The 12,144-nt window shown below is 55.4% G+C and overlaps 1 protein-coding gene across 11 annotated transcripts; it reads left to right on the forward strand.

Moving 5' to 3' along the window:
• Positions 1-447: 447 nt before the first annotated feature.
• CDK16 (cyclin dependent kinase 16) lies at positions 448-11,735 on the forward strand. Of its 11 annotated transcripts, none has more exons than XM_032475818.1 (16): positions 448-474; positions 5,445-5,649; positions 6,263-6,396; positions 6,498-6,623; positions 6,709-6,765; positions 6,864-6,978; positions 7,572-7,666; positions 7,762-7,824; positions 8,078-8,201; positions 8,356-8,476; positions 8,586-8,683; positions 8,769-8,874; positions 8,956-8,998; positions 9,149-9,239; positions 10,294-10,371; positions 10,463-11,735. In XM_032475818.1, exons 1-16 carry the CDS (start codon positions 463-465, stop codon positions 10,498-10,500), a joined length of 1,506 nt encoding a protein of 501 aa, XP_032331709.1. In that variant the 5' UTR covers positions 448-462; the 3' UTR covers positions 10,501-11,735. The 11 variants fall into 11 exon arrangements, with proteins under 11 accessions (XP_032331709.1, XP_032331707.1, XP_032331711.1 ...); XM_032475816.1 differs by having other exon boundaries at positions 8,935-8,998; positions 10,758-11,728; XM_032475820.1 differs by lacking the exon at positions 448-474 and adding an exon at positions 519-915 and having other exon boundaries at positions 8,935-8,998; positions 10,758-11,728.
• The last annotated feature ends 409 nt before the right edge of the window (positions 11,736-12,144 follow it).

The raw sequence follows: 12,144 nt of genomic DNA on the forward strand, positions 1-12,144 counted from the left end.
GCCGCACACGTTCACAGCGGCAATGAGCTCGCGATCGGGGAGGAGTGGGGAGAAGCTGGGCGGGGCTAGACTCTGTCCTATCTAAGGTGGTAAAAGCCAATGATTCTCCAGGCCACCTCTCCTAGAAAAATCATCTTGTCGCGAACCTTTAAAACCGCTGCCTCTTGAGGCTCCTCAAGGAACTAGGACTGAGTGCCTCACTGTCTTTTTCCTCCTTGCAAAAGTCCCGTTTGCCATCATGGGGATGTACCAAGTGAGACTGAGTAGGGGGAGCGACTGGTGACTGACACGCTGTCACTGGCTGCTGCCCGCTTCGGAGCTAGCAAACTTCTAGCAAGATCGGAACTGAGTACTAAGCAACCTCTACACTTCCCCCTGGCGCCGTTCCAGGGCCAGCGCCACATTCCCCAGTGGGCGCGCAATGGCCGCGCCCCCTCCCGCTGTGGACGGGTTTTTTGGTACATGCAGTCCGAGGTGAGTCCCCTCCTTCCCACTTCACCCTGTCCAGCGCGTGCGTGCGCATGCGCGGAGCGCGGCGCGCGCAGTGGTTGGGCCATTGGCTGCTCGGCCCTGGGATCCGCCGCGTCTCCGCGAGCAGTCGGCTCTGAACCGCGAGCCGCCGTGAGCTCTCGGATTCGAGCCGGCGCCAACGAGCCCGGGGGCATCGCCCGCAGCGGCCAAGCTCATGGCCGGCTGAGCGGGACGCCGCCTCCGCCTCAGCCACCGCCGCCGCCGCCGCCTCCTCCTCCTCAGCCGGCGGCGGCCCGGGCCCAGCAGCCATGGCCGAAGACTACTGGGACGGGCGCCTGCGGCGAACAGGAGGAGAAGGAGGTCGCGCGGCCTCAGCCCGGGCCGCCGCCCCAGGCGCCGCCGCGCCGGCCCCGCGGCGCTGAGGTTGCTCGCGCGCCCCCGCCGGTGAGCGCGTCCCCGAGGCGTGGGGCGGGGGCTGCCCTTCCTTCTGCAGAACCAACCCAGACCCCGGGCGGTGCCCAGGGGTCTGGGCTGCACCGCTGGCATGTGCCCCCTCCCGCGGCGAGTTTCCCAGAATGCACCGGGACGGGGGGTCATTCGGGGCCTCCCTGACCTTGGCCCCGCCCTGGGCCCGGTCTGGAAGCTGGGGATGGGAAGTAGTGTGGGTGCTAATGGGGAGCGGGGTGATCGAAGGACCAGAGGGTGTGGAGATAGGTGGCCGTGTGGTGAAAGACTCGAGGTTTGCTAATGGGGACCTGAGCTGTGGAGGGGTCCGATCATGTGATAATAATAAAAGTCTTACCGCTGTGTGAGGTTTTGAGGCCCAGTGTGTGCTAACAGAGGGGCGGTGCAAGGCGATGGAGGGACCCGAGGAGATGTGTAACAGGGGAGAGGACGTCAGAGGAGTACTGAGGTATGCAAATGGGGTTATAGCTGTAGAGAGGCCCTGTGTGTGTCACTGGGGGATGAGGTGGTAGAGGTACCAGAAGGTGTGCTCATAGGATTTGGGCTCTGAGGCCCTGAGTGTGGTAATGAGGGTTAGGATGGTGTTACTACTGTGTATTTGTCCATGAGGGACTGCAGGGTGTGAGGGTCCAGGGTGTGCTCATGGAGGGCAGGGTAGTGGAAAAACTCCCGTATTGAGAGGGTGCCAATGGGGGCGGTCATAGCCATAGAGGATATGTGCATATGGTAATGAAGGTCTGGGTAGTCCAAGGCCCAGTGTAAGCTAATGGGGGCAGACTGGTGGAAGACCTGAGCCTCTGCTAATGGGTATCAGAATTGTGGCTCTGTGTGTGGGGTGGTGGTTGGTGGCAAGGGAAGTATCTTAGCACTGTAAGAGGGTCAGTGTATTAAGGATCAAGATGGTATGAGATCAGTGTGTATGTGTGTCCATGAGGTCAGGGGATCTGAGAGACTCTAGGACGCCCTAAGAAGGGGCAGGGTAACAGATGAAGTTCTAATGACTGCTAAGGTGGGTTTAGAGTCATGGAGGCGCTTAAATGTGTGCCGGGATTGGAGGGGGCGAGAATCAGAGCAGTATGAGGTCTGGAATATGCTAATGAGCGTCAGAACATTGTGAAGGCCGTGTGTGCCCCTGTGTCCGTGGGGGCCTGTGGTGTGTTGAGGTCCCCAGGAATGCTAATGGGGGGTAGAGCTGTGGAGGGGATCTAGTGTGCCATAGGGACGCTCAGGGCTGTGAAAGGATCCAAGTGTCAGCCAACAGGGCTTAGAGCTGTGGAGGAGTTGAAGCAAAGAGAAATAAAGGACAGGACTATGGGAAGATCTAGGTGTGCTAAAGTGGATTAGAGCCATGGAGGGCTGGAGTGGGCTAATGGGGTTCCGGGCTGAATGAGGATCTGTGTGTGCTAATGAGGGTCAGGCTATTATAGAACAGTGTGTTTGTGCATCCCTGGAGAATAGAGCTGAGTCCAGGTTCAGGCTGTGCTAATGGGGAGACACTGTGTGAGGCCCAGTGTGTGCTAATAGGGGTCACGGTGAAGTGAAGGTCCAGCTTGTGCTGATGAGAGGTGGGGGGGACAGGGTAGTGGGAGGACCAGAATACATGTTAATGATGATCCTTGCTGTGGAGGGGTCCCAGTGTGGGCAAAACAGGTCAGGAATCGGAATCTGCAGGGTGCACTTTGTGTTAATGGGATTCAGGACAGTGTGAAGGTCCAGTGAGTGCTAATGTGGGTTAGCTGTAGCGGGTCCCAAGTGCATGTTAATAGGGGTCGGAATCATGTTAGGGGAGCAGTGAGTGCTGTGGAGAAGCTAACAAGCACCTGGGCCTGCGAGGGGCCCAAGAGTATGGTGGTAAGAGTTAATTTAGAGGGGCCCAACTGTGTGCTAACAGAGTTCAGTGCTCTGCTGGGGCTTTGTATGCTGATGGAGGTTAGAGATAAATAGGGAAATTGCAGTGCTGATGGCAGTTAAGATGCAAAGAAGCCTTCTTGAGGGTCCAGTGTGTACTGAAGGAAGCAGGACACAGTGAGAGGCCAGTGTGTGCTTATGGGATGGTTCTGGACAGGATGAGGGTGGTGTGTCCCTATGGGAGTTAGCAGAGTGATGACTGTGTCCACAGTGGTCGGTGTGATGTGAGGTGGTGAGTATACTTGGATGTGAGGGTATTCTGAGGATGGGTGTGTCCTCTGGGTGGGGGGTGTCAAGAAGGACATGTGCCCTTTTTTGAGAGGGGTTGTGTATCCAGTTTCTTGCTCCCTCCTTCACTATTCTGAAAGTCTAAAAATCTCAGAAAACTGAAATGATATTTACAAGTTTTACTGCATATTGATGTTCAAATGTCTCTGTTCACAGGGTCCCCCTGCTGGGGGTGTTGTATGATACACAGATTTTGTACCCCATCTTCCTAAAATTCCCCCCAAAATGAACTCTGGAACATGCCAAACCCTTGGGGTTTCCAGTTAGGGGTCATAGACTCATGATTCCTTCTGGCTCCCTCCTCATCCTCCATCTAGCCCTACTTACAGTCACCCTCCTCCCCGCCTCAGATCCCCCATTCCCTGCCCCAGCAGGCAAAGCGACTGGATATCTGCGCCATACGGATACAAGACAGTCTTTGGGGCCTGGCCACACTTCACCTTCCTCAGCTTCATGTTCAGTGTTCAGCCTCCTGGGTCAGGATTTTTTTCGTTAATGTTATCCTGGGTTCTTTGGATAGACTTCATCCTCTTTACTGAGGTCTTCCTGCTAGGCTGGCCCCTCTGCCCATCCTGGGGGTGATGAGTTCAGGCAGGCAGAAGCGGGGTTTGGAAGCCACTGGGGTAAGCACCTGATTTCAAGGTGACAGATGACCCACTTCTCTCCTCGAATCCACCCCCAGCCTCATCCTCAACCTCCTATCTAGCTCCACTTCCCTTGGGCCCAGGGCCATCTTAGGCCCTGCTGTGAGTCCAGATGGTTCCTGGGCCAGGTCTTTCCCCCTCCTTGTTGGCCCAGAGCCCAGGAGGAAGCAGAAGAAGGCCGGCCTCAGCTTTTTGGTGGCCCCATTCCCTCCAGCAGCCCCATCTAGGTCATCTTGCCAATGCCAGTGTCCCTGGGCCACTTTGTCTGGGGTTTTTCATGAGTAGCAGGGACTCACCCTCCTCACCCTGACAGAGGTTGGTTTCTAGGCCCTCCTTTGCCCCCCCACCCCATTCATTAATTTCTGCCATAAGCACTTTTTGAGCATCTACTTTGTGTCAGTCACTGTTCCAGGTCCTCAGGATATAGCCGTGACCTAAACAGACAGAAATCTACCCTGGCGGAGCTGATCTTCTAGTTATGGCGGTGAGGAGACAGACAGTAAAGAATAAAGAAACCAATAAGTAGATGGTGTCATTTCTGAGGAGGTGATAAGTGCTGGGGGGGGATAATTGGCAAGGTGAGGGAGCTTAGGATGATTGAGATTTTAAATAGGGTTATTCATGGAGGGTAATCTATGGAAAAGGTTATATTTGAGCAATGGCCTGAAGTGGGTGAGGGAGGGGATGAGCTATTTTGAAATATGGGGGAAGGGTATTCTAGGTATCGGGAACAGCCAGTGCAAAGGCCCTGTGGTGGAACTTTTGGGGTGGTTGCAAAATACCAACTAGCAATGATCAAGGGGGAGGTGAGACCAGAGAGGTAATGGGGTGAATGCGGTAAGACCTTGTGGGCCATATTAAAGACTGAGATGTTTATTTGGGATGATAAGGGAGATGTGATATATTCCCAAATAGAGGAGAAATGTGACTTGGCTTGTAAAAATCTGGGTCGGACCCTATGGTCCCAACCTGATTGAACCTTTCCAGCAGTTCTCAGCATAGCTGGTATGCATCAAGATCCCCCCCATGACCCCACCCAGTGGTTGGGTCTAGGCAGCCCCCAACCCCCCCTCACCTGAGTAACCAGTGGGATAGTACACTGGTTACCTTGACGATGGTTGCTGGGGGAAGCAGGAGAGTTCTTGTGGCCACAGGGAGGGTTCTGCCTTGGTAGTTGGGGGTGATGTGGGGCTGGTGCCAGAGAAACATGTCATCCTTTGGACGTGGCCGGGGTCGTGTCAGTGGTCCTGAGGTCCTGGGCAAGCCCCGTGCCCGACAGGTGGCTGGGTCCATCAGTGCCAGTGCAGTCGAGAATGCCTGCTGTGAAGCCCTCTGCTCCCACAGTGAGGCTGCTCCCATAGAGGCCAGCACTCCGTCAGTTTGGCCCTTTCCCTCAGCCAGCCACCCAAGCCTCAGTACCCAGGTGAGCCACTTAGGAGCAGGGTCCCCAGGGGCTGGCTGTCATAGGTGGCGGGCACTGACAAAGGTCCTCATCCATGGCAGGTTTCCAGGAATCCTGAGTGGTTCCAGCGCTCCATGGTGGTTGGGCAGATACTGACACATGTTCATGGCTGTGCGCCTCACTGGGCTGTCATAGGTTTTAGGGGGCCCGTGGTGGTCAGGCAAATGCTAATGTGGGACCCATTCCCATCCATCTCCCCTGCTCAGGTCGCCATGGATCGGATGAAGAAGATCAAACGGCAGCTGTCAATGACACTCCGAGGGGGCCGAGGTGTAGACAAGACCAATGGTGCCCCTGAACAGATAGGCCTGGATGAGAGTGGCGGCGGCGGCAGTGACCTTGGAGAGGCCCCCACACGTGCTGCCCCTGGGGAACCTCGCTCTGGGCGGGGTCCACTCAGCTCTGCACCAGGTGGGTCCACTGACCGTTCCCGCTCCCAGACTGGTCCCTAGGTGTGCTGCCTTCCAGCTGAGTTTTTCTTAGACTTGCGTTATTTTCATTTTCCTTTCTCCGTTTTCTCCCCTATCTCTGCTGTCCTCTCCCAACACCTTCTCTCTGTTGTCCATCTGTGCCCCTTTCCTTGGCATTGTGCCCAGGCCTCTGGGAGGAAGGGTGCCCCACCTGCCGCAGCTGCCCCAAGCCTCCCTCTGCCCTTCTCCTGCGCTCTGTGACAGGCCCCTCAGGCCTCCTGGCGCCTGCCTGCCCTGGGCCTGCCTTCCCAGGGCATTTGGCTACCTCTGCCGCTGCCTGCTCACTGGCCTTGGGCCAGCTGCAGTCTCAGCTCGCCGCTGAAACGGGGTGCTCCACTAGGTGACTATTGCCGCCCCCCCCCCAACAATTCAACCTGTCTTGACCCGTGTGAACCTCCCTGGGCCTTCCCACCCTCTCCCTGAGGGATTCCAGGCTGCTCTGGGGGCCGTGTGCACACGTGTGTGATGAGGGAATGTGTTATGTGGGGGTGGGGGGGGGTTGTCCTGGGCTCCTGAACCCACCTGGCCTGCCGTCCCCCTGTCCCCACTACCAGAGATTGTACACGAGGACTTGAAGATGGGGTCTGACGGGGAAAGTGACCAGGCTTCAGCCACGTCCTCGGATGAGGTGCAGTCACCAGTGAGGGTGCGCATGCGCAACCACCCCCCGCGCAAGATCTCCACTGAGGTGCTTAACCCCCTGTCCCAGCAGTGGCGGGGCTGGAAAAGAGGGTCAGGCCTGGGGAGTTGGAGCTCATGGTCCTGTTTGTCCCCCATCTTACCTGCTAGGATATCAACAAGCGCCTGTCATTACCAGCCGACATCCGGCTGCCCGAGGGCTACCTTGAGAAGTTGACCCTCAATAGCCCCATCTTCGACAAGCCCCTCAGCCGCCGCCTCCGCCGGGTCAGCCTGGTGAGCATCTTCTGTTCCTGTCTCCTCCCCCGCCCCCAAGTCCTTTCCGCTAAGCGTGCTTCAATCTGCCTCCTTTACCCCACAGTCTGAGATCGGCTTTGGGAAACTGGAGACCTACATCAAGCTGGACAAGCTGGGAGAGGTGAGAGGCAGCCAGGGAGCCCATGGTAGAGACGGGGGTCAGTGGAAACTTTCTGCAGCCCCATAGCTGCTCTCTTGTCACTCTTCCTCATGTCCCAGGGTACCTATGCCACCGTCTACAAAGGCAAAAGCAAGCTCACAGACAACCTTGTGGCGCTCAAGGAGATCAGACTGGAACACGAAGAGGGGGCGCCCTGCACCGCCATCCGGGAAGGTACAGCTTCACCCCATCTGCCCCAGGCTTCTGCCCTGCTGTTGCTCTGGGCTTCATGAGAAAGTGCCCATTACCCACATATCCAGATAATAAATCAGGGTAACCAGGAACCTTCCTGTGTGGAGAAGAGGTAGATGAATTGGAAAGCAGGGTGTTTGCTTTGGTTCTGAGAATGCCCCTGAGAATGCTCACCACTTTACTTGACACAACGGAATGAATCTGAATTGCATAGAAATTCACTGTGCAAACTCATTTTCACAAGAAGCTGCAGGCCTATGTACTGAGGGTTGGAGCAAAGCCCCTTTGCAGAAACCAAAAGCTGGTTGTGAAAGTCTAGTATCACATAAGCCTGAGGCAGTAATCCAGGTTCTTGCTCTATAATCTTCTCTGAGCCTTAGTTTCCACATCTGGAACTTGGGTACACACCTTCTTCCTGATCTCAGGTGTGTTAGGGCCGGTGGCTGTGAGCCACCACCCCAAACTGCACGGGGAAAGAAGGAGACCCGGGCTAATCCCTGTCTGGTCCTCTTCCTCACCTCTATCCTGAAGGTGGGCCTTGACTCTTTCTCGTCCCACCCCCATGCTTCCTGCAGTGTCCCTGCTCAAGGACCTCAAACACGCCAACATCGTCACGCTACACGACATTATCCACACAGAGAAGTCGCTCACCCTTGTCTTTGAGTACCTGGTAAGGTTGGGTGGTTTGGGTCCTGGGAGGTAGGTGGGGAGATGGCCAGGAGCCACAGGATGTGACCCCCTTTCCTCTACCTGCTCTTCTTTCAGGACAAGGACCTGAAGCAGTACCTGGATGACTGTGGGAACGTCATCAACATGCACAATGTGAAAGTGGGTGTGGGGCAAGAAGCAGGGGCACAAGGGGGCCCCCTGCTCGCCCACTGCACCCCACAAATCTCCCAGAAACAGACTTCTCCCGTTTGGCTTTTTTGCTGGGAGCCCCTGGAGGGCATTGGGACCCTGTCCTCTTTTGTGAGACAAGGCTCTGGGCTCAGTGCCGGTGTTTGGGAGGGGGAACAGTGCCTGTTGGGGGTCAGGCTGCTGAATACTCTTTGACCTCTGCCTGCCGTTCCTGGGTCCCCAGCTGTTCCTGTTCCAGCTGCTCCGTGGCCTGGCCTACTGCCACCGGCAGAAGGTGCTACACCGAGACCTCAAGCCCCAGAACCTGCTCATCAACGAGAGAGGAGAGCTCAAGCTGGCCGACTTCGGTACTCCTGGCTTTCCCCTTCCCCGTGACCACCTAGCCTCAGTCCCCTTCAGCCTCTCCAGGCTTGGCTTAGGACGCCCTCAGTCCCAGATGCATTCTCCCCGAGACTGTCCAGGACTCCTCAATTTCAGCTGCCCCTTCTCTCCACCTACCAGGCCTGGCCCGGGCCAAGTCAATTCCAACGAAGACCTACTCCAATGAGGTGGTAACGCTATGGTACCGGCCCCCCGACATCCTGCTCGGGTCCACGGACTACTCCACTCAGATTGACATGTGGTGAGGACAGGTGGAAGTGTGGCAGAGGCCATGTGGTGAAGAGGGGTGGCTTGGTCACAGTGGCCAACCAGCCAACCATCTCCCTCTTCACTGTGCCCTCCCTGCCCAGGGGTGTGGGCTGCATCTTCTATGAGATGGCCACAGGCCGGCCCCTCTTCCCGGGCTCCACGGTGGAGGAACAGCTGCACTTCATCTTCCGCATCTTGGGTGAGGAGGCACGAGCCCTAGGAGCTGCGGGGACCTCATGCAGGGAGGCCCTAGGAGATGCTTAGGGTAACTGCTTCCCTGCCAGGAACCCCAACTGAGGAGACGTGGCCAGGCATCCTGTCCAATGAAGAGTTCAAGACATACAACTACCCCAAGTACCGAGCCGAGGCCCTTTTGAGCCATGCACCCCGGTGAGGCTGGTGGGTGGGTGGGTGTGAGGGTCCAGAGTACCCAAACTCAATTTAAAACAGGTCCCCTTGTCCTTGCGGTAGACTTGACAGCGACGGGGCTGACCTCCTCACCAAGCTGCTGCAGGTGAGACCACCTTCCTGGGCTAGCCTTGGGGAGCCAGTGGATTCTAGGTGTGGGGAGACAGGGAGCTACAGAGGCAGGGTCTGGGGCGGGGAGGAAGAGATGCCTACTCGTTGAAACTGTCAATACTCCCCCACCCCGACACACGCTCAGTTTGAAGGTCGCAATCGGATCTCCGCAGACGACGCCATGAAACATCCATTCTTCCTCAGTCTGGGGGAGCGGATCCACAAACTTCCTGACAGTGAGTAGAACTGGGGAATGGGCCAGCCAGTGGGGGGCCCTTGGGAACAGGACTGCCGCAGACAGCTGGGCAGGTCGTCTGGGGGTGGGCGGTGCGGGTGTGCCCTTGTTCACGTGTGTGATGTGTTGGTGATTACAAAAAAAAGTTTCTTAGCTTTCAATTCCTCTCACCTTTCATGGAAATTTTCAAACATACTTTAAAAACCGGTGCAACATCACTTTACCTTTTTAAAAAAGTAAACGTGGTAAAATAGATTCTGAGAAATGCACAGATCGTAAGTATACAGCGCAATGAATTTTCACAAACTAAACACCTATGTAACCGGCATACAGGCCAAGAAATGGGACATGAAAAGCTCCCCCAAAGTGCCCTCCTGCCTCCTTCAGTTACTCCTGGCATCCCCTCCAAGGGTTACCACTAGTTTGACTTCTAACAGCATAGATAAGTTTTCCCCGTCTTTGTACCCTCCAGAATTGGAGTCACATGTGGTGTTTTCTTTTTGTATCTGACTTTTAAAAACGTTTTAATATGGACATTTTAAAATTTGATATATTTAAACATTAGACCATATAATATGCTAAGTCCCCAAGTACTCCAACAAGTCAACTCATGGCCAATCTGGTTTTATCTATATTACCTCTTTATTTTGAATCAAGCCCCAGATACATCATTCATCTATAAGTAATTTCAGTATGTATCTCTAAAATATTTTAAAAACGTAACAATAATACCATTATCACACTAAAAAATACTGGTCCATTGGATTAGTCTCAGTCAAATCCCAAATACCATCCATCATCTAGACTTAACATGGGGTAATTGCAATGCCACTATCATCCTTGACAAAATGAATGATTTCTTGGTGTCGTGTAATAGTCCATATTCCATTTCCCCTGCTTGAAGCTGGTTTGTGTGGGGGATTATTTGATGGGTAAAAGTCAGGGCTCTCAAAGAAAAGGCATTTTTTTCTCATTTCCCCGATGGGCTCACATGGGAGGTGGTCCTGGATGACCTGATGGGTCATGCCCCACTTCTCTCTCTCCTCCATCCACAGCTACTTCCATATTTGCACTAAAGGAGATCCAGCTACAAAAGGAGGCCAGCCTTCGGTCTTCGTCAATGCCTGACTCAGGTAGGTATAGGTGTGGTCCTTGCCCTCTCCCCTGTCCTGTTCACCTACCTGCTTGCCCACCAACAGCCATCCGCTCTGCTTTCGCCCGCAGGCAGGCCAGCTTTCCGAGTGGTGGACACCGAGTTCTAAGCCACAGACTGAGGCCCCAGCAGGCAGCAGCTGGAGGGATGCCACACCCCTCACAGGGCAGCCCCCAACTGCATCCTCCCTGCTTGCTGCCTGCCTACCTGCCTGACTCATGCTCGCCTGCCCACATGTCCCCTGCTGCCTGTCCGAATACCCACCCATTGGCCTGTCTGCTGGGTGCTAACAAAGCTCTCATCGCTCCCTCGCCTCGTCTGTCTGTCTGTCTGTCTCTCTCTATCTCTGTGTCTCTGTCTCGGTAGTTGCCGGCGGACAGCATGGCCGTGCCAGCCTCCCACGCTGAGGCCAGGCCTATACCCCTCCCCATCATACCCTCCCCCAGGACCACTACACCACGGCCAGCCAGGGGTCCGGAGCTAGCCCAGGCTGGGGATCTCATACTCAGACAAGACATGGTGATGCCTTGGGTCTGAGGCTCCCCTGCCTGTTTTCCTGCCCTGCCCCACCTGCCTCATGTTGTGTGGGCCTTTTTTTTGTTTGTTTCATTCATTGTTTTTTTTTTTAATTAATTTTAAATGAGGTTTTCATTTTTTAAATGCAATATCTCTGTATACAGACTGGCTGGGCCCCACCCACTTCGTGTGGCCCTCCCACAGTATTTTGTGCAATGAAGCCCCGCTCCCAGCCTTTCCATGGCAGGGACACAGCCCCTATTCAGAACCCTGACCATCACCAGACCCTGGGGTCAGCTAAGGGAAAGCATGCCTTGACCACTCGCCTTCTGACCCCCACCTGCCATCCCCAGCTGCAGGGGGACTTGGGGACTACTGGAGACTCTCTGGGAGATGGATGAGGTGGGGGGCCCCCACTCTTTCCCTCCTGGAGTCCCATAGCTGGGGCCTCCTTCTCAGGGTCTCCCTAGCCCAGCCCTCCTGCCCCCATCCCACTCGGTGCTGCTGAGTAGGGGCCCTGCCAGGAACTGACCGACACAGCAAGGAGCCATAGTGTGTGTATGCGCACAAGCAGGGACAGAGGGGCACATAGGGGGTTGTGCCCAGGCGTTACCCCCTAACCCCCGGGGAAGGTGAGGCAGGGCAGGGACAGTTTCTGGGGTTAGTCCTCAGATGGGTGGTTACCTCCCCTTCCTCCACTCTAAACCCTGGGGCCCTCAAATGGGGTGGGAGGGCAGGGGCAGGGCCCTCCTAGGGGGGTTTGGGGGGTTGGGTTCCTGAATGCACCATAATCGCTGTATGAAATATTAAAAAGTCTAAAGTGAAAAACCTGATTGCAAATCCCTGTGGGGGTGGGAGTAGGCTCAACCTAGAGTGAGTCCTGTGACCTTGGAGAATTCATACCTGGTCCCCATCTAGGAGAGCACTGGGAGTGGGCCAGGGACACGTCAGGACTATGAAAAAGACATCTGAGTGGTTGCACACACAACCATGGAACATCAAGTTGAAGCGGCTAGGGCAGGCTGTACAGAGGACGGGCTAAGAATCTAGCAGGGAGAGGAGTCAGGTTTACCCAAGAATATCAGGAAGCCAGACAGGGTAGAGACTGGTGAGTGCAGACAGGCTGTTCGTTTGAAGGACACTTGGAAGGCCCAATGAAACCAGTATGACCATGACATATCTACCTGGGACCTTGAGGCAGGCCAGTTGGAGAGGGAATATGAGAGGAGGGTAGATT

Source organism: Camelus ferus, chromosome X (genome assembly GCF_009834535.1).
Source record: "Camelus ferus isolate YT-003-E chromosome X, BCGSAC_Cfer_1.0, whole genome shotgun sequence".
In the NCBI taxonomy this organism is placed as follows: domain Eukaryota; kingdom Metazoa; phylum Chordata; class Mammalia; order Artiodactyla; family Camelidae; genus Camelus; species Camelus ferus.